Here is a 20,687-nt window from a genome sequence, read left to right as displayed (position 1 = left end):
GTCTATATTTCCAACGATTTTAAATGTACTAGAGCTTTATTTTGGATTGTTCTGTACCACGATATGTCTATAATATCTAGTAGGCGATTTATATTGCGTCTAACTACGCCGTGTTTTCTAGTTCCCATATTATATGTAATTTACAACCCAGTAAACACATACCAGCATTAAGAAATCCAGATGGCTCATGGTCGAGAACAGATCAAGAAAAAGCAGAGGCATTTGGAAAATATCTTGAAGAAGTTTTTCAACCTCTGCTCTCTGTCAGTGCTGAAGAAGATGAGGCTCTCTATGAAAGTCTAGCAACAATCCAACAGCCAAGTGAGCAAATTAAACCAGTAACAAAAAGAGATGTAAAAAATACTATTCAATATAGATTAAAAACCAAAAAAGCTCCTGGCTATGACCTTATAACAGGAACTATCTTAAAAGAGTTACCATGTAAAGGTGTAGTTATGATAACACAACTATTCAACGTCGCAATACGGCTGAAAATTGTACCAACGCAATGGAAAATTGCTGATATAATAATGATCCATAAACATGGTAAACCACCTCACGAACATACCTCTTATCGTCCTATTAGTCTCTTACCGGTGCTAGCTAAACTATTTGAGAAGCTATTAGCGACCAGGCTAATGAAGATAATAACTGATAATAATCTTTTTCCGGATCACCAGTTTGGTTTCAGAGAGAAGCATTCAACAATAGAACAAGTTCATAGAGTCGTTGATATAGTAAATAAAACTTTTGAAGAAAAAAGTACTGTTCTGCACTTTTTCTTGACGTCAGTCAGGCTTTTGATAAAGTCTGGCATGAAGGGTTGCTCTTCAAAATAAAAATTAACGTTCCTGATTTAATGTTTACTATACTAAAATCATATTTAGAAGAAAGGTACTACCGTGTCAAGCATGAAGCAGATACATCAAAGATCTACCCTATACGATCTGGAGTCCCTCAAGGTAGTGTTCTGGGTCCTATATTATATTTAATATTTACAGACGACATACCAACAAACGAAAATGTAACGACTACAACATTCGCAGATGACACAGCTATGTTAGTCACAGATGAAAATCCCGCAACAGCTACCGAATCTCTTCAAAGGCATATTAGGAACATTGAAAAGTGAACAAAGAAATGGCGAATAAAGATCAATTAATCAAAATCACAACATATCATATTTACAAAATGTCGTAAAATATCGCCTAATATTGAAATAAATAACAAAGCAATTCCACAAGCCGAAAGCGTTAAATACCTTGGTATGCACCTGGACAAAACTTTGACATGGAGAACACATATATGGAAAAAGCGCCAACAGTTGAATTTAAAATTTCGTAAACATTATTGGATACTGGGCAGAACATCGAAGTTGTCTATACGTAACAAACTATTGGTATACAATACAATACTCAAACCGGTCTGGACCTATGGGATCCAGCTATGGGGCACAGCAGCAAAATCCAACATATCCATAATGGAAAGATTACAATCCAAAGTGTTACGCTCTATAGCAGACGTCCCATGGTTCGTGTCAAACAAAGACATTTATTGTGATCTAGAAGTACCTACGATCAGTGAAGTGATAGTTCAGTGCAGTGTTCGGTACATAAAATGCCTAGAAAGCCATCCAAATGCCCTGGCAATAAACTTGCTTGATAATAGTCAACAAACTCACAGACTAAAACGTAAAAATCCACTGGACCTTATTTATAAATAAGTTTTATACCTCACCGTAATTGTGTTTATATTTTAGATATATGTATTGTTTGTAAATGTAAAATGTATGTTTGTATGTAGCATATTATCGGAATGTCATGTTTGTTCCATACTAGAGGTCCAGTCATTGGACTGACCTCTCTAACGTCAATTCTTTTTTATTTCAAACCCCAAAGACGCTTATTGTTAGAATTTTTATAACTAACAGATTGCTGAATAAACGTTTCAAAAAAAATATGTAATTAGTTTCGTCTCAGTTTAGCCTGTGTAAAAATTACCTATTAAAAAATGTTTATATTAATATTTCGTTCTACGTAGTCTGGCTCTAAGGTATAGATACTATGCAGACATTATGATTTGGGCATATAAGTTTTGGTGTACGATGGCGGCAGATGTTAAGTAAACAGTATCTTAAGTATAGTTTTTTGTCCAAAAATCTCGTATTAGCGGTAAGTTGTTTTAATTTTGTCTCTCTTTATTGATCATGCAAATATAGAAAAAATTATTTTTTTATACTAAATTTAAATTCAAGATGCAGTAGAATTAAACCAACCAAGACACGTTAAATGATCTCGAATCATAATTTACAATGTATATAGGGTGAGGCAGATAACTGGCCTATTAGAAATATCTGGAGAACTAAAGGCAACACAATCATGAAAATTGGAATAAAGGGGTTTTGAAGGATGATCTATTAAATGAAAATATTTTCATCTCTTTGTAACTTCCGGTTATACCGGAAGTTGCTTATAACTTCGTTTTTTTAAATGGGACACCCTGTATATTTTTACATTTTCTTTTAAATTCTCTTCGATGTCTTCTTTCTTAAAATATAAGGTTTTGTAATATTATACAGGGTATTTTAAAAGATAATTACGTTTTTTTATTAATTTCGTAGCAATATACACACCCTGTAGAATTGTAGTAGTTTGACATCTAAAACTCTACTTACGTTCAAATTATTTTTAATATACTCTACTATTGTTAAGAATCATTAGTATAGCTAAATTTTTAATTTTAGTATACAGGGTTGGTCGAAACTCGGAATGAGTATTTTCTGAGTTTTCTTAAATGGAACACCCTGTATTTTTGTATTGTAGTGAAATGATATTTTATAGTACTTTTATATTTCTTAAGCATTCCCTATACCTAACTGCTTTAATTTGTGAGTTATTGGTGATTCAAGCTAAACATTAATTGCAACAAAAAATACGTAAAATTTTATTAGGTTGGCCGTGAAAATACTCAATCCCAAATAATTTTTCAGAAATAAATACATATTAATCCAGACTGGTCCTTAAAATTACCAATAATGGTTTAGCTATCGAAATACCTACTTAGTTAAGATTGTTGGTGCGATTAACAATTAAGCACAAATTAAAGCAGTTAGGCATAGGGAATGCTTAAGAAATAAAAAATTACCATAAAATATCATTTCATTACAATACTAAAATACAGGGTGTTCCATTTAAGAAAACTCAGAAAATACTCATTCCGAGTTTCGACCAACATTGTATACTAAAATTAAAAATTTAACTATACTAATGATTCATAACAATAGTAGAGTATATTAAAAATCATTTGAACGTAAGTAGCGTTTTAGATGTCAAACTACTACAATTCTACAGGGTGTTAATTTTGCTACGAAATTAATAAAAAACGTAATTATCTTTTAAAATACCCTGTATAATATTACAAAACCTCATATTTTAAGAAATAAGACATTGAAGAGAATCCAAAAATGTAAAAATATACAGGGTGTCCCATTTAAAAAAACGAAGTTATAAGCACCTTCCGGTATAACCGGAAGTTGCAAAGAGATGAAAATATTTTCATTTAATAGATCATCCTTCAAAACCCCTTTATTCCAATTTTCATGATTTTGTTGCCTTTAGTTCTCGAGATATTTCTAATAGGCCCTTTATTTGCCTCACCCTGTATACTTTGGAAATCATCATTTGGGATTTACAATGTATATACATTGTAAATTATGTTTCGGGAATGCTCTTAGTAGCTTTTAACGTGTCTTGGTTTGTTTATTTCTACTGCATCTTGATTGTGAATTTAGTATAGAGTTCCATCATCGAGCCGCATTCAAAGGCTGTCCTGATTATCATGTCAGCACCCTCTCCTGTATCATTGTTTTATTTGGGTCGACCAGATAAGATTTAATAAAGGATTGTAGCTACCTTTTTTCTCTTCAAGACACATGGCTTAAGGATGAACAAGCTTAAAATCATTGAACTAGTAATTTCGAATTAGGTCTGAAAATATATTTTACGACTAAATTTACACTTATTTCGGTTATTATGAAGTTACATTATAATCATAAAGTAAATAAATGTGACTTCTGTTGAGGATGTCTTATCTCTGTTCTTAAGGTGTCTTGTTGTGGCTTGTGGAAGAAGCTTGTGGTCTAGTGGAAGAAGTATCTTGTTCTGTTCTAGACCACCTCCCGTAGTGGTGTGTTTTAGAGCCTTTCTTGGATAGTTCCATTTGAAATTAGGTCTTGTCATGTTGATTCCTCTAGAAGTCTGTAGCACGCCGTTTATGTGCTTTCTAGGTTCTTCCAGGTGACCACTCCCATAGATCTCCAAACTGAGACTACATGCAACAGCGCAGCTCTAACGTAGGCCCCGGTATAATTGAATCTTTTTGGCCTGCAATATAGGGCTGGTCCTGAAAATCAAAAGTTGAATTAGGCTTTTTGTCATAGATGGTTTCTTGCTTGACTCTTTTCATGTTACTGGTGAAATTTAATCAAGGTGGACTCCAATGTCAAGATGTTTGACTACTTCTTCTGATTAGATTCCGTTTCCTCTCATTGTTAGTTATACTACTAGTGGGTTTTGTTGCTGGGTAAAAGTGATAAATTTAGTTTTCCACGTGCTGATTTTTATTTATTCTTTACAAACTGTAACTCTTGTATCATTACATTAATTTTGTTTAGCCAGGATATATGTCATCGTCCTAAGCTTCTTCTGTCCAGTATCTTTTCCTATATAACGATCTACATAAACACATATCTCATTTCTCATAACATGTTTCCAAATAATGTAAATTTCTTATTTTAATTGTATTTAATATCTCATTTTTCTTTATTTCATTCGGTTACAAAACGTGGTTGTCTCTTAATCTTTTGAACCAAGGTTATTTTTAAAAATCTTCTATATGCCCACATATCAAATACTCTGTTCTACTATAATGTTCTATCATTAATGAATATCCTTGTTTTAGCGTTCAAGCCTCTGTTCCATATAAAATACAAAAAAAAATACGCACCTCAGTATTCATATTTCGAGTTACATACTCAGATCATAACTACAAAAAATCTTGCTCCCATTATTAAAAGTTGAACATTAGTCAGATTTATTTCTTTCGTATATTATGTAACTTGATCTCCTGTATATTATCGTTTTGGTTTTACGACCACCATCCAAAACCGTTGTGAAGTGCTTTTACCATAATATGCCCAATGCCCATGCCTGGCATTCTCTCATAACATCTTAGAGAAACACGATGTGCATTTTTTTAAATTTTCAAAATATTACGTGTATTGTATATAAAATATGTTTGTTAACAGTGTAATGTTTAATAATTAAAAGTGCTTATTGAAAATGGCAAACAGCCGAAACGTCTAAGCAAAATCAAGTGTTTTATTTATAACAGACCGCAAACCCAGGAATTAAAAACCAACTATTTAAAAATTCACGGTCAGGAAATAAGCAATAATTTATTATATAAAAAAATAAAAAGTTTATAAGAAAAATTTGAACATACTCTTGCCTAACTATTTATTACTAATAAATGCATTTTTTATTCACTTTTTGTAAACCAATTTGAAAGTCTAGCTCATGCTCTTTCATTTGGCCCCTGTAGAATGGTTCAACATTATTTTTTTCTAGGTCTGGATCCCTCGTATGAAAAAAAGTTGATTAATAGCAAGCTGAAAATTTGTTAATAACTTAAGGGTGTCTAGTCGGATAAACTTTGATATATGGGAACACTGGAACAGGGGCAGTTTTAATTGTGGAACGGGTTAAAAATTTGGAACGGTCAGACCACGAAAACGGCACATTTATGTTGTCCGACAGAACAGACATAAACTCTCCGAACAGAGATTAAACTCTCATGCAAAAATCAGACTGCTATTTATTACCTGTCATAATTCCTGTCAATTGACATATTCTACATGTTCTACTCTTTAAAACGCCCATTTGGTGATAAATAGCAGTCTGATTTTTGAATGAGAGTTTAATCTCTGTTCGGAGAGTTTAAGTCTGTTCTGTCGAACAAAATACATGTGCCGTTTTCGTGGTCTGACCGTTCCAAATTTTTAACCTGTTCCACAATTAAAAGTTCTCCTGTTCCAGTGTTCCCATGTATCAAAGTTTAAATGACTAGACACCCTTAATCTATTAAAAAATTTTCAGCTTCAACAAATTAATCAACTTTTTTTTCATACGCGGGATCCAGACTTATTGCAAAAAAGCTCTCTGGGATAAACAATTTGAATAAAATTTAAACAAATGAATCGCTTTGAAATTTTTGTCACATATTAAGCACTAAAAAGCCCTCATTTGACAAACATTTCAAAGCTGTTTTCAGTAAATTGTTTATAAATAAAAATGGCCGCTAAATCCTACGCAGGAAATAGCTACAATTTGTTCTTATAGGTATTACCTGTCCAGTGGCGCACCCAGGGGGGTTTGGGGGTTAAAACCCCTCCCAGGGCATATAAAGGATAGTAGCAAAATGTAACTAGTCTTTAACAAACTATTCAAAAAAAATTCTGTACCCAAGCAAACCCCCCCCCCCCCAAGGAAAATTCTAGGTGCGCCAGTGTACCTGTCGAAAAAACGCTTCAGTACCCTGGCTGTTGAAGTGTCATGCAGGGACATATGGGCAAGGTCGTGCGGTTAAAGGCGCCCTTTGACTCGGCAAAGGTAAATAAATATCCAATTCAAAACGAAATATTTTTTGAAGCAAAAAAAAACATTGCAAAAAATAACTTAGTCCACTCATTTCCAAATATTACTATTTCGTTACGTATATTATTAACTATAGGTACCGATTTCTGTAGCTTCAGCCGTTCTAGCTAAGCGTTTATTTGAAAAACAACACATGCCCATTTTTCGAAAATTCGACTTTATTTGTTGTTCTTATAGAATAGTAGTTTATTTCTCCAGTTCACACATTTGGTTCACATTGCATAGACAATTTTGAAAGTTTTAGAAAAACAACAGATGCCCATGGGTTTTTTTTGTAAAAACAACACTTGTCCCATCCTAGTCAACGGTAGTTGTAAGTGTGTATGATCATGATCTTATCCTTAAATTTATCAGTTGTGTGCATTCTTTGATAGTAATAATGTGATGTTTGTTTCTTTTGTATTAGAAATAGTTCAGCATAACAGTAACTATATGTACAACACAATACCTCTCTATTTTCGAATATATTTTGGTAAGTTTGTACAATTATTTTGATATCCACATTCCTTCCAATGAATGTCTTAATAAAAGTAAGATTTGAAATAAATTAAAGCTGGGCAGTTTTACTTGATTTTCCAAAATTTTCATTTTTGGACAAGTGTTGTGTTTCAAATAAACGCTTCAATTACTTAAGATCTAGAATGGGTCAGGAACGGCTAGAAAATCTTACTATTATTTTACTATTATTTCTACAGAATCTGAGTTTTTAAAGGACCTGAATAATGAAAATCTAATTAATGAATTTGTCAAAGGTAAACAAGAAAAGTTCAATTTCTATAAGAAATATCCGCTGGTTTTCATCATAATAATTACATTTGTTTAAAAAATCGCAATATAAATATGTTTCGTTTTTTGATCTTCAATCTTTTTTAATAATTTTAAGTAATGCTGTATAACTTTAACATAGTTTTTATTCTGTTTTTTTTTATTATGCAATATAGTTTTAAAAAATTATTTTTAACAACTACTAGACTACTAGAAACAACAGAGATGAAAATACTTCGACGAATATCAGGCAAAAGTCTGTTGGATAGGGAGAGAAGCGAAGATATAAGAAGATCATACAATGTAGAGGACATCAATAGATGGGTGACAAAACGGAAACAGGAGTGGAACGAACACATTAGTAGAATGGCAGAGGATAGGATAGTACGAATAGCACGAGATAAGTCACCAAATTAACGAAGAATTATTTGCAGACCAAGAAAAATATGGTGCGATAATCTAAACAATTTAGGAGGCAAATATTGAAGAATAAACATGCTTTAAAGTCTCCATACAAGAAGGAAGAAGAATATATTATTTTTTATAACAGTACTGTGTACTTATTATTTCCTTCAAAAAAAAAATCTGGGTGGACGTAGAAAAATTTCATAGTTTTCCACGTTGAAATGTGAAGGAGTGATTGATATTTCTACCCTGGTAATTTTGAGCAAGGCGCTTATCAATATTTTGCACGACGGCGCCGAAGTTACTTGGCGCGTCCCTGGTGTCATGGAAAAAACCTTATTACCCTGGACTAAACTGACTTATTGTATTGTTAAATAAGCAAACATTTTGATTGAAGTTGAACGTATTTAAAATGTTTTCCTTTTTTTTTCAGCTTGTGAGTGCAATCAACATGCGCGTCGCTGCCGATTCAATATGGAGCTGTACAAGTTGTCTGGCAGAGTGTCCGGCGGCGTTTGCCTGAAATGTCGTCATTACACCGCCGGAAGACACTGTCACTATTGCCGCGAAGGATTTTACAGGGATCCCAACAGAGCGATTACGCATCGCAGAGCATGTAAACGTGAGTACTAACTCTTCTTCTTAATTACAGATTTACTGAAGCGTTTACGGCTTTGTGAATTACCCACACCGGATTAAGTAGAGATTTGATAAACCACCGGACAACTTACTGCCGCACATGTTACGGACGTAAAGTCTCCTTATTTTTTCTTTAAGATGCCGTTTTAACACAGGACAAACTCATTCAGGGTTCATACACTCACCGGCATGAAAAACGGGTAGCCCTTGAATTTTTGATTAACTTATCGAAACACACTTTTTTTTTAGTGTAATAGTTCTGGATCCCGCGTACCAAAAATGTTTACCCGTGTTGAGCTGCCCCCCCCCCCCACTTGCAAAATCAAAAAACAAATAGCCCTGATTTATGAGCTATTTATGAGCTCTCATATTCCGCAAACTAAAAATTTTGAGCTCGTTCCACTGAGCAGGAATTTGATACTTTAGTGGGGGGGGGGCTGAGTCAGCCCCCCCCCCACTACTTAAAAATAGGAATATTGAATCGGTTTTTGCGGCAGAATTATGAGCTATTTATGAGCTCTTGAAATTATATAGTTACGATTTTTGAGCTCATCCCCTTCACCCCCAAACAACCCTTTAATTGATTTAACTTAAGAAAAAATGCTGAGAAAACTTAAAATATATCGTATTGCGGATATAATTCCTATAGCTTATATACTCTAAAAATAAACTATTAAATCACGTGCATTTCGATTATTGAGCTACAACCCCTTCGCAAGAAAACCACCCTATCTTCCCGGCTTAAGAGAAAGTTGTACTTAAAATGCATAAACTAATTATTTGGCGACTATATATCATTGAATAATTTATAAGCTTCCAAATTACGCGCATTTAAATCAGTAAATTGCAATTTATTTTGTATAGTGCAGTCACTGAAAGTAAAAATCAACGATTACCTTCAATTTCGGTGAACCTTCATCGATTTTCACGAAAATTGGTCAGTGGTTAGAGGATACCTCAAGAAACAAAGGTGACATGGTACCTCCTTGCGCCTTTACCCTGAGGGTGGATACCGCCCCTTCTCGGGGGTGAAAATTATTTTATAAAAAATAACTGCACAAATCTATAAAAGAACAAATTATAAGCAAAATTTATTATATAAAGTTATTAAAATAAGTCAATACTTTTTAAGTTATTAAAGATAAAAATTTTAATTATTCGTGAAAAAAATGCATGTTTTGAAGCGGTTTTTCGTAAATCACTGAAAAACTGTAAGTTTTTACAAAAAAGTTAATAGTAGTTTAATTCGTATAGCCTATATTCTAAGAATATACTCTTAAATCACGCGCCTTTCGATTATAGAGCTACAACCCCTTCGCAAGAAAACCATCCCATATTCCCGGCTTAAGAGAGAGTTGTACTTAAAATAATTTAAATTAATTATTTGGCGACTACATATCGTTTAACAATTTCTGAGCTTGCAAAATATACGCATCTCAATTATTGAATTGCCATTTTCTTTCTATAGTGCAGTCACTGAAGGTAAAAATCAACTATGACCTTCGATTTCGGTAAATCTCCATTCATTTTCACGAACTAACAATAACAACTGTGGGTTTTAACCTGGGGTATATGTCACCCCTTCTCGGGGGTGAAAATTACTTTATTAAAAATAACCCCACAAATCGAGAGAGGGACAAATTGTAAGCAAAATTTGTTATATATTGTGATTAAAATAAATCAAGACTTTTTGAGTTATTAAGACCAAATATTTTAATTTTTGTGAAAGAAAATGCATGCTTTAAAGGGATTTTTCATAAATAACTCAAAAACTGTAAGTTTTTACAAAAAAGTGTTTATCACTAAAATTGAAGCTAATAAAAAATATAATAAATTGCTTACTTGAAAAACCCTTTAATGTTAATTTAAAGTAAGTTATTGATAATTAAATGTATATTTTTTTCTGTGACTGTTCAAATCTAAGGATTTAAGCTTAAATAACGGGAAAGAGATGCATTTTATAACACTTAGGTACTAAATACTTGTCAAAGTACTTAGAAATACCTATCAAAAATGAGCTCCAGAAAAAGTTGATAGCATCAAAATCCGCTCACGAATTTTCATGAAAATGAATGGAGATTTACTGAAATCGAAGGTCATAGTTGATTTTTACCTTCAGTGTCTGCACCATAGAAAGAAAATGACAAATAAATAATTGAGATGCGTATATTTTGCGAGCTCATAAATTATTAAACGATATCTAGTCGCCAAATAATTAATTTAAATTATTTTAAGTACAACTCTCAAGCCGGGAATATGGGATGATTTTCTTGCGAAGGGGTTGTAGCTCAATAATCGAAAGGCGCGTGATTTAAGAGTATATTCTTAGAATATAGGCTATACGAATTAAACTACTATTAACTTTTTTGTAAAAACTTACAGTTTTTCAGTGATTTACGAAAAACCGCTTCATAACATGCATTTTTTTTCACTAATAATTAAAATCTTTGATCTTTAATAACTTAAAAAGTATTGACTTATTTTATTAAGTTTATTTAATAAATGTTGCTTTTAATTTGTTCTTTAATTGATTTGTGCAGTTATTTTTAATAAAATAATTTTCACCCCCGAAAAGGGGCGGTATCCACCCTCAGAGTGAAGGCGCAAGGTGGTACCATGTCACCTTTGTTTCTTGACGTATCCTCTAACCACTGACCAATTTTCGTGAAAATCGATGAAGGTTCACCGAAATTGAAGGTAATCTTTGATTTTTACCTTCAGTGACTGCACTATACAAAATAAATTGCAATTTACTGATCTAAATGCGCGTAATTTGGAAGCTTATAAATTATTCAATGATATATAGTCGCCAAATAATTAGTTTAATGCATTTTAAGTACAACTTTCTCTTAATCCGGGAAAATAGGGTGGTTTTATTGCGAAGGGGTTGTAGCTCAATAATCGAAATGCACGTGATTTAATAGTTTATTCTTAGAGTATATAAGCTATAGGAATTATATCCGCAATACGATATATTTTAAGTTTTCTCAGCATTTTTTCTTAAGTTAAATCAATTAAAGGGTTGTTTGGGGGTGAAGGGGATGAGCCCAAAAATCGTAACTATATAATTTCAAGAGCTCATAAATAGCTCATAATTCTGCCGCAAAAACCGATTCAATATTCCTATTTTTAAGTAGTGGGGGGGGGCTGACTCAGCCCCCCCCCCCCCCACTAAAGTATCAAATTCCTGCTCAGTGGAACGAGCTCAAAATTTTTAGTTTGCGGAATATGAGAGCTCATAAATAGCTCATAAATCAGGGCTATTTGTTTTTTGATTTTTGCAAGTGGGGGGGGGGGGGGCAGCTCAACACGGGTAAAATGTTTATTGAGAGCAAGCTGAAAATTTGTTCATAGCTTAACGGTATCGAATAGGACAAACTTTAATGTATGGTATGTACTCCAGGGTAATAAGCTAGAAATAGACCATGTTCGGGACACTCAAAGATCCAGGTAGCTGACTACTTTTTTAGTTATTGTAGACATATTGGAAGAAAACCTGCCTGTTTCCTGCCTAGAGTTCGCGTCCGTTTTTAATCATTAACAATTTAGTGCAAAAATCGTGATTTTTTCGATTTTTGGCGCCCCATTCAAAAGCTAAACAGTTGACATAAAACATTTAATTTTTTAGAACATTGAAAAACCTTCAACATACCGATTTTTGAAAGTTAAAAAGTTAATTTGTTGCTACGCAAACTGCAAAATAAGTGAAAATCGTTATTTGTTAATAACTTTTACTAAATCTACTTTAGAACTTTAGTGTTTCGCCCAAAGTTGTGTGTTGGGGTACTTAACAAACCCTCAAAATTTGAGACCAATCCATTCATTAGTTTAAAAGTTATCCTATTTGTTTATCCCAGAGAACTTTATTTTGCATATACAACAAATTATCAGTTTGTCAGTTGCCATTAAGTCATTGAAATGTAAACAACTCAATTTGGATCCCACGTGTTGGGAAATTTCAATACATTACCTCAGGGCAGGGCATTATCCTGGTTGCCATGTGACCATCACAGGGCTTTTTATTGAAGTATGCACTTTTAAGGCATCTTTATTACATGTAAAGGGTTTTTACCCGGATATTTTTCTTTTGTGGCTAGCAGCTAGCATCCAGTTTATCAAACACTGATGATGATTTTTTATAAAAATCGAAAACGTGTTGTTGTGATGTAGCCCTTTTAAGGGATTTTAATAAAAAAAAATTTATACCTTTTACAAAGGATTTTTTTTCAATTTTGTTTAATTGTTTATGTTAAATTGTGGCTCATTTCCCAATTAGAATAGTAATTTAAAATAAATTGTACTACGTTAAAAGGTAATACTTTTTATTGGGGGTGTTTTTGCCGGGGATGTTTTAGCCGGGTTTGTCTTAGCCGGGGCTGTCTTGACTGGGGCTATTTTGTGTGCGATATATTTTGTCGGGGCTATTTTTACGGGCTATTTTGTGAAGGCTATTTTGTATCCGGGCTATTTTGACGGGCTTTTTTGACAGGGCTATTTACTCATTATTATAACTCATTATTATTATCACTGAATTTATCACCAAACTTTTCTCCAAAAATCTGCTCACATATAAATATAGACGTTTTTTCAAAGACTTGCACTGGTCTACATCAAAAGATACAGCGAATCTAAAAAAATACAAAAAAAAAATTGAAAAAATGAAGCAATTTCATTTATAGTGGTAGTGACTGACCCCACCCGTGGGAAGGATGATTAACATCACTTTATGTTTTTGTTCTGTTGTTTTGTAGGATTTTATTCTATCAACGTTTTCTGTGTGTTTTATTCAATATTGAGGCTATACATTTTTTGTGTGCATATTCGATTAAGTTAACACAGGGTTTATAGTTTTTATGATTTTCTTCTCTTCAATAATAGGTTTATAACAGTTTTTACTCTAGTTTTGAATGGCTGAAACGTGACGACCTATAAACAATATCAATAAAAATTTTCTTATATAATTTTACGAGGATCGCTTAAATACTTAAATGCTTTTTGCCTATCGTAATACCACCGGAAGACAATGTCCCTTTTACGAGAACTAAAGTGAATTTATTATCAATAAAGACCACTAGGCCGTGTAAACCACCATCGCATTTATATTGTTTAGTTCTTTACCAGCATAATGGTCTATTTATAAAACCGGCATTGCCCAAAGATGCACTAAATGCTCAATAAATAACGCGAGTCAAAAAAGTGGGTTGAAAAAGAAGAATTAAGTCACGTTCTGTATATGCTTGTCTACAGGGAAGGTTAAAGTATGAAAACTTTAAATTATTGCTATAACTTTTAGTCCACCTTGTGAGGCAGCTTCCGTATGAAAAAAATTCTGATTCGGTTTTTTGCAGATTCCTATTTAAAAATACCCCCATCTGGGGGTACAAAAACAAATCTGAAGGTACCGGGCGAAATTTTTGGGCAGAAATTGTTTAAACAGTTATTTTAAGCAAATGCAACAGATCACTTTTTCCTCCGGAGAATATTTGTTTATGCGTTTTGGGTCATTTTAAACGAACAAGGTTTTTCCTAATTGTTTGTAAAAAGTTAATAGTTTGGCAGTTAGAAGCGATTTAATATCCGAAAAATGCAAAAATATGTATTTTTAAGCTTGACATCTCATACGTAAATTATTACTTTAGTCGGTAAAGTTAGCAGCACCATTTTATAAGACCGAATTCACACTAAGACTATAATTTATTGCTAATTTATTACCAAAAGAAAAAATTTATTGCTGTAGCCGTCTCCGAGAAACAGTGGGTGTTGCTAACTTTACGGTATACAGCACCCACCCTGTATATCAGCAAGGAAATGGGGTACAGGACCCATCTGAACGGCATATTATATTGGTAAATAATTGCTCTTAATTGGTACATTAACCAATCCCGATAAACTACCCCATTATTACCTAGCACACAACTCACCCCCGAAAAAATGATGAAACTCGAAAATTCAACCCCATGGAATTTATTGCTAATTTATAACGGAAAGAAAAAATTTATCTCTGTAGCCGTTTCCGATAAACAGTGAGAGCTGCTAATTTTACGGTAAAGCTAGAGCAGCACCATCCTGTAACTCGGCAAAGACAAGGGGTACAGAGAATATCTTATTTAGCTAGCATATTTATAAAAGCAAAACCTACATTTTTGAAGTTATACTTCTTTATTCACGAGGGTGAATTTTTATTTTTCTGGGCGCATGCGCACACCGACAGTATGGTATTAGTCGCTCAAACGGTATACGGGATCTGATTGGGTGTTAAAATAATCTGTCAATAATTGTTCAATATGGAGATTATGGATAAACAAATGTTGTGTATATTAGTTTTTATCGTTGTGATGGCAGAGAAAAAAGCAAGTTTATAATTGTAGTGACTTTCTAAATAGTTTTTAAAAGCGACAGGTACGTAATAATTGTAAATGTTTCAGTATCCTAATAGGTCTGGATCCCGCGTATGAAAAAAAAGTTGATTAATAGCAAGCTGAAAATTTTTTAATAGCTTAAGGGTGTCTAGTCGGACAAATTTTGATGTATGGGAACACTGGAACAGAGGAAGTTTTAATTGTGGAACACTAAAAATTAAATAACTTAAAAATTTGGAACGGTTAGACCACGAAAACGTCACATGTATTTTGTCCGACAGAACTTCCAATTGATTTGTTACTCTTTCATTAAACTCTTATGCAAAAATCAGACTGCTATTTATCACCTGCCATAATTCGTGTCATTTGACATGTTCTACGTGTTCCACTCATTATAATGCCCATTTGGTGATAAAAAGCAGCCTGATTTTTGCATGAGAGTTTAATGAAAGGGTAGCAAATCAATTGGAAGTTCTGTCGGACAAAATACATGTGACGTTTTCTTGGTCTGACCGTTCCAACTTTTTGACCAGTTCCACAATTAAAACTTCCCATGTTCCAGGGTTCCCATATATCAAGGTTTGTCCGACTAGACACCCTTAAGCTGTTAACAAATTTTAAGCTTGCTATTAATCAACTTTTTTTTCATACGCGGGATCCAGACCTATAATAAAAAATTACATAGGTACCTAACTACTTGGAGAATTTAAAATGGACCTAACAAAATATTATGTAATGCTTTGATTTACATAATTTGATTACCATCAAAATTTCTATCAATATTCACCTAATATATTGTTTTCTTACTCTATGTTTTGTTGTATTTTAATATTTCGATTCATTTCAATCATATTCAATCAAAATAATTTGGTTAAATTCAGAACTGTCAAAAAGTTTAAACCGTTTAGTTAGTCGAACTTCCCACACGGTGCATGTGTCTCCGTGGGTAAAAGTGTAAGATGAATGAATTTCAATACAAACTGCGCGAACATAAGCGGGTTCGAACCCCAATAGAAACTTTTATTTTTTTTATTTTTTCTATACATTTTATGATTGTAGGTATATTTATTATATAATTTTTTTTCAGAATATACGCATTTAGTTAAAAGTTTTTCCGACAATAATTATTCAGAAATGATTTGTGGCATTTTCAATGTGTTTGTGTGTGTTTTATTATTTTATTTTTTTAATTTTTGGTACTGTTTTAATAATTTTTTTTTAAAGTAGTAAGTATTAAAATTAGTTTAATATTTAAATAAAATATAAATAAACTGTTTAAAGTATATTAATTTCGTTGAAACCATATAATAGAAGTATAACTTCTTACGTGCGTACAAAGTACACACACATTCTTTTTTTACTCTTTAAGATTTTTCGTATCACTAATACTTTTTTAAATTTTTAATTTTTAAAACCGCAGTTTTCCAAAATTCTTAGAAACATTTTTCTTACTATAAAACCAAATTTTTTCAAAAATAAGCCTTTCGAACCGGTTAAACAGATACAGATCGTATAAACAATACGCATACATATAAAGTAAATGGTAAATTGGTAACGATTAATTTTCTTTAGGGTGCTAAATAGGGGGAGATTTTCACGATTTTTTTTACAAAAAAATGAGCCAAACTTTATTTTGTTCGTAACTCGTTTAGTTTTGATGCTAGAAACTTTTATAAAAAGAAAAATAAAGATTTTTTTAGACGCTTTAAATAAATTTAATAAGTTTTTCCCGAAAATTGCTTCTGAAAATTTTTTGGTTATTTCACATTGAAATATTCGATTTGAAATTTGGTTTCTAGGTTTATAGACTTTATTAATATGTATATCATTTTTTGTTGTTTCTTTATAAGCTACATTTTTGCTAAGAATATTTTTTTCGATAAAATATTTACTTTTTGAGCTATTAGCGAAAAGCCGCCTGAACATAAATCAAAATTGTCATGCAATTCGGAGTTGACCCTGAAAATTATACTCCAAAACGGTTATTTATTGGGCTATAACTCGAAAACTAACTTTTTAGAAAAATGACAGGAGACTTTTTTTGTTTAAAATGACTTAAAACACCTAGAAAAATATTTTCCGGGGCAAAAAAGATGATATTTTGAATGTGTTTAAAAAAATTGTTTAAACAAGTTCTGCCCAAAAAGTTCGGACACAATTTGAACGGGAATCCGCAAAGAAATCGAATCAAATATTTTTTCAGACGGGAGCGGTCTCACTACATGGACTATTTTAGTTAGTAGATGATACAGATGCATGCCGATAAGGCCAAGTTTTATATAAGGAATGCGGAGTCGTAAATTTACAATTTTACTGATGTGTAGGAATATTTTCTACATTTTGTACCAAAAAATATAGTGGGTCAATGCACACAAACTGTCAAGGTCACTGTGCAAGATGGGCTTGTTATGCAACTGCATTTTTTGTCGTTTTCAATTTATATTTGCAATTTTGATGTTCCATTTTTAATTAAGCACTGATAAATGGTAGTACTTTGTTAGTAAAATTACCAAGACCAGGGAATATTTTGGTTTATGATACGTTAAAACCATAAAGTTTACCAAAAAATGATGATTGTTTACAAATGTGAGACTTTATATTATCAAAATTAGATTCTATGGTAAAACACACTTATATGTAGTACTATGGTTCCATTCTATAAAAAGTTTTTCTCAATTTACATCAAATCAGGTTCAGAAATGCAATCTAACATTACAAATCTTAAGGTAAAATATTCGCGATTATTTTTCGTGAGTGTTTTGCCAGTATTAAAGTGAAAATTATAACAGTATCTGCTACTTCCACAAAAATCCTTAGGCAGGCACATCAAAGAAACATGAAACGTAAATCACGTTTCATGGAAATAAAACACTGCTAAATGACGTCCGGCCATTTATGAAACTTTCCGAAAATAAAAATGTGTTATGAGCATGAATCAGACTCGTTTCATTGGTAGGCGGACTTCAAGATTTGTTTAGCCGTGTTTAATTTTCATGAAACGTGTTTTACGTTTCATGTTTCATGTTTTTCGTTTCATGTTTCGTTGGTGTGCTGCTTGCCTTAAGTTATATACGAATCGAATACTGATATTCTTCATATTTTGATAATTATATGCATAATATTGTAATATTTATTTCGAAATTGCTGATTTATTTTTGGACACATTATATTTAAATGAAAATTCTTACTTTTATATTCTTTTAATTATAAACTTGGAATACGTTCAACAAGGTGGCTATTATAAGATACATTATCCACCACTACGATAAAGTTACTATCAACAGACGAAGTAGTTTTCAATCCTAATAGTAAATTACTAATATTGAAAATATTAAAAATATTACTAAAAGATTTTTAAATTGAAAACTTATTGGTACACTTTCCTGGTGACACCTCCAAGACTTCTACAATTTACAAGTCAAATGGATGCTGCAGTATCATTCAAATGGTATACATTTTTATTTTACTATCAACACTTTACAGCAGTGGTTCTCAAACGTTTTGAGTCATATACCACAAAATACTTTTTATTTTTTTTGGTACCACGTAACTGAAATATCCATTAGGTAGGTAATCTAATTAATTATAATGGCGCGTCCGCATTGGTAAATTTTTCGTGCATATTGAACTAATGTTTCGTCGCAAAAAGTTTCGTCGCAAAAAGTTTCGTCGCAAGAAGTTGCGTCGCAAATGTTTACCAGTGAGGACGCGGTGCTCACATTATTTGATCTTCGCTCGAAAACGATAACCGATGGAGCGTGTGCGTTGTGTGCGTCGAAAATTGTTGCGTCCAATTTATGCGACGAACACGCTCACACTAGCACAATTCACTTCGAGCATGCAAATATTTGCGACGAACAGCTGGTACGCACGAAAAATTTACCAATGCGGACGCGCCATTAAAGTGGTGCTGATTTTGGCTGTGATTTTGCATTGTGCGACATTGTGCGTACCACCGCAAATAATAATATGTACCACTAGTTGTACATGTACCACAGGTTGAGAACTGCTGTCCTAGAGAATGTTCTCGATGCATATGAAGTTCATGTCTTCATGACAGTCTCCTGTTTTTTTCATTAACAGAAAACTAACTTTAATCAATCAATAATAGACAATTAATACGTAGGCATCATTAACTTTAAATGCATTCTATTCTTACTCATTAGCATTCATTCATTTGCTTGTTTGGTTAATTTTTATTAACAACATTTTTAGAATACGTTTCGTGAGAAATAAATTAATGGCTCATCTGTAACCGTATCCTAATCAAAAAATTGACACTAAAATGAACTTTAAACTAAATGGGAATAATCTACTAAAATATGTCGTTGCTTTTATTTCTGATAATGGCCATAAATTTTGAGAACTTGATTATTTCGTAATTATCTGTTAGTTACGGGAAGAATACTAAATTTTATCTCTTCTGTGCTTTATTGATGACTGTAGACAGATTATATAGGTACATATTTTAAAAATATGTCAAATTATGTAAAGTAGACTATTCGTGCTCGAGAAAGTATGGCAAGGTGTTTTGATATTGTGCATAATTTATCATATCCTCGAGACTTTTTTGGAGCCATAGAAAAAAGAATAATGTGTTGAAGTACCTATTTTATTATCTGATAATCTTTTATTATCTGATAATCTTGTATTATCGAGTTTGTTATTAAAAAAAGGAAATAATTACAAATTATAAGTAGTCTGGGAAGCATCTTCGCACTACAGTATGTAGTGCACTGTCCATGTAGTAATTGCTTGGTAAAACATCAACATATATACTATAAAAGGGTTTTGAAAAATATTGATGAAAACTAATAACTGAGATCTTTTTAAAATGGGCAAATCGAACTTCAATCACTGGTTGGAGTTGTATCAACCCATTTTTCGTTTCAGTATTATGCCATTCAAAATGGCTTCCTCAACGGGTTTCTTGAGGTCGGAGAAATGGTCGGGTCGAGGATTCTTTCATTAAGATGCTTTTAAAATAGTTTTAGTTTGACCTCAAAAGACTTTACTTACATCTTAAGTTAAATCAGTAAAAAACCAAGTTCTAAAATTGAGTGTTTGTTGGAAAGCTCTTCAATTTGCTTTTCTTTAATCTCCATAAAATCTCGAATGCCCTTTCTCGGTTAAAAACATTTTTAGCACAGCACCTTGACTGAACGACCTTATCTATTACCACTATATTAAACCACGTCACCGTAGTTAGCTTCCAGATATTCCAGGAAAGTTTGGAATAAACGGTATGCGATTCTATGTTTTCTCATAAAAGTGACAGTAGATGTGACGGACCTTATTTCTTTCCAGGATAAAACCTTAGCAAAACAACATCTTTTGAACAATACTATGAAATATCAACGATGCAGTTGATCCTGAGTCTTTCTGTTTGGTAATGATTTTCCCTACAACACCTTTGTTTTGGCTGCTTATGGTCTACCTCCTTCAGTAGTAACATTTATCTACATTCCCCAGCTTATTTGCAATTGCTTTGAGGCTTGTTCCAAAAAATGAAATAAAATCTTCCCTTGTAGCCATTACCTTCCAAACTGTACATTTTTGTAAGCTCTTCATAAACATTACAAGTTTTCGTCAATACTACGTACAAATAAGAGAAACTGTGCTATATCGGTAAAGTCCATACTGTCGACCTTTGATATAGAGAAACAATCAAAAGATTGTTCTTTTTCTTTGAGCTGTTCATACAAGTTAACGCCCAATTCTTCGCTGTGTTGGGTGCAAGTTCTATCAGAGAATGGGCCTTTCAATTTTTTTCTGGTTCTCCGGATATACCTCCTAGGCGATTGCT

At 32.6% G+C, this 20,687-nt stretch overlaps 1 protein-coding gene across 2 annotated transcripts in view; it reads left to right on the top strand.

Annotated features, from left to right (window-relative positions):
• Positions 1-8,320: 8,320 nt before the first annotated feature.
• Positions 8,321-20,687, top strand: part of LOC114331525 (netrin-1-like) — a 330,627-nt gene continuing 318,260 nt past the window's right edge. For both annotated transcript variants that reach the window (XM_028281119.2, XM_028281118.2), the window contains exon 1: positions 8,321-8,505. In XM_028281119.2, the coding sequence (XP_028136920.1) occupies positions 8,358-8,505 (148 nt within the window). In that variant the 5' untranslated portion in view covers positions 8,321-8,357. The remainder of the gene's footprint in view (positions 8,506-20,687) is intronic.

Source organism: Diabrotica virgifera, chromosome 7 (assembly GCF_917563875.1).
Source record: "Diabrotica virgifera virgifera chromosome 7, PGI_DIABVI_V3a".
NCBI lineage: Eukaryota > Metazoa > Arthropoda > Insecta > Coleoptera > Chrysomelidae > Diabrotica > Diabrotica virgifera.
The sequence above is the reverse complement of the archived record's forward strand: the minus strand, read 5'-3'. Positions and strand labels throughout refer to the sequence as shown.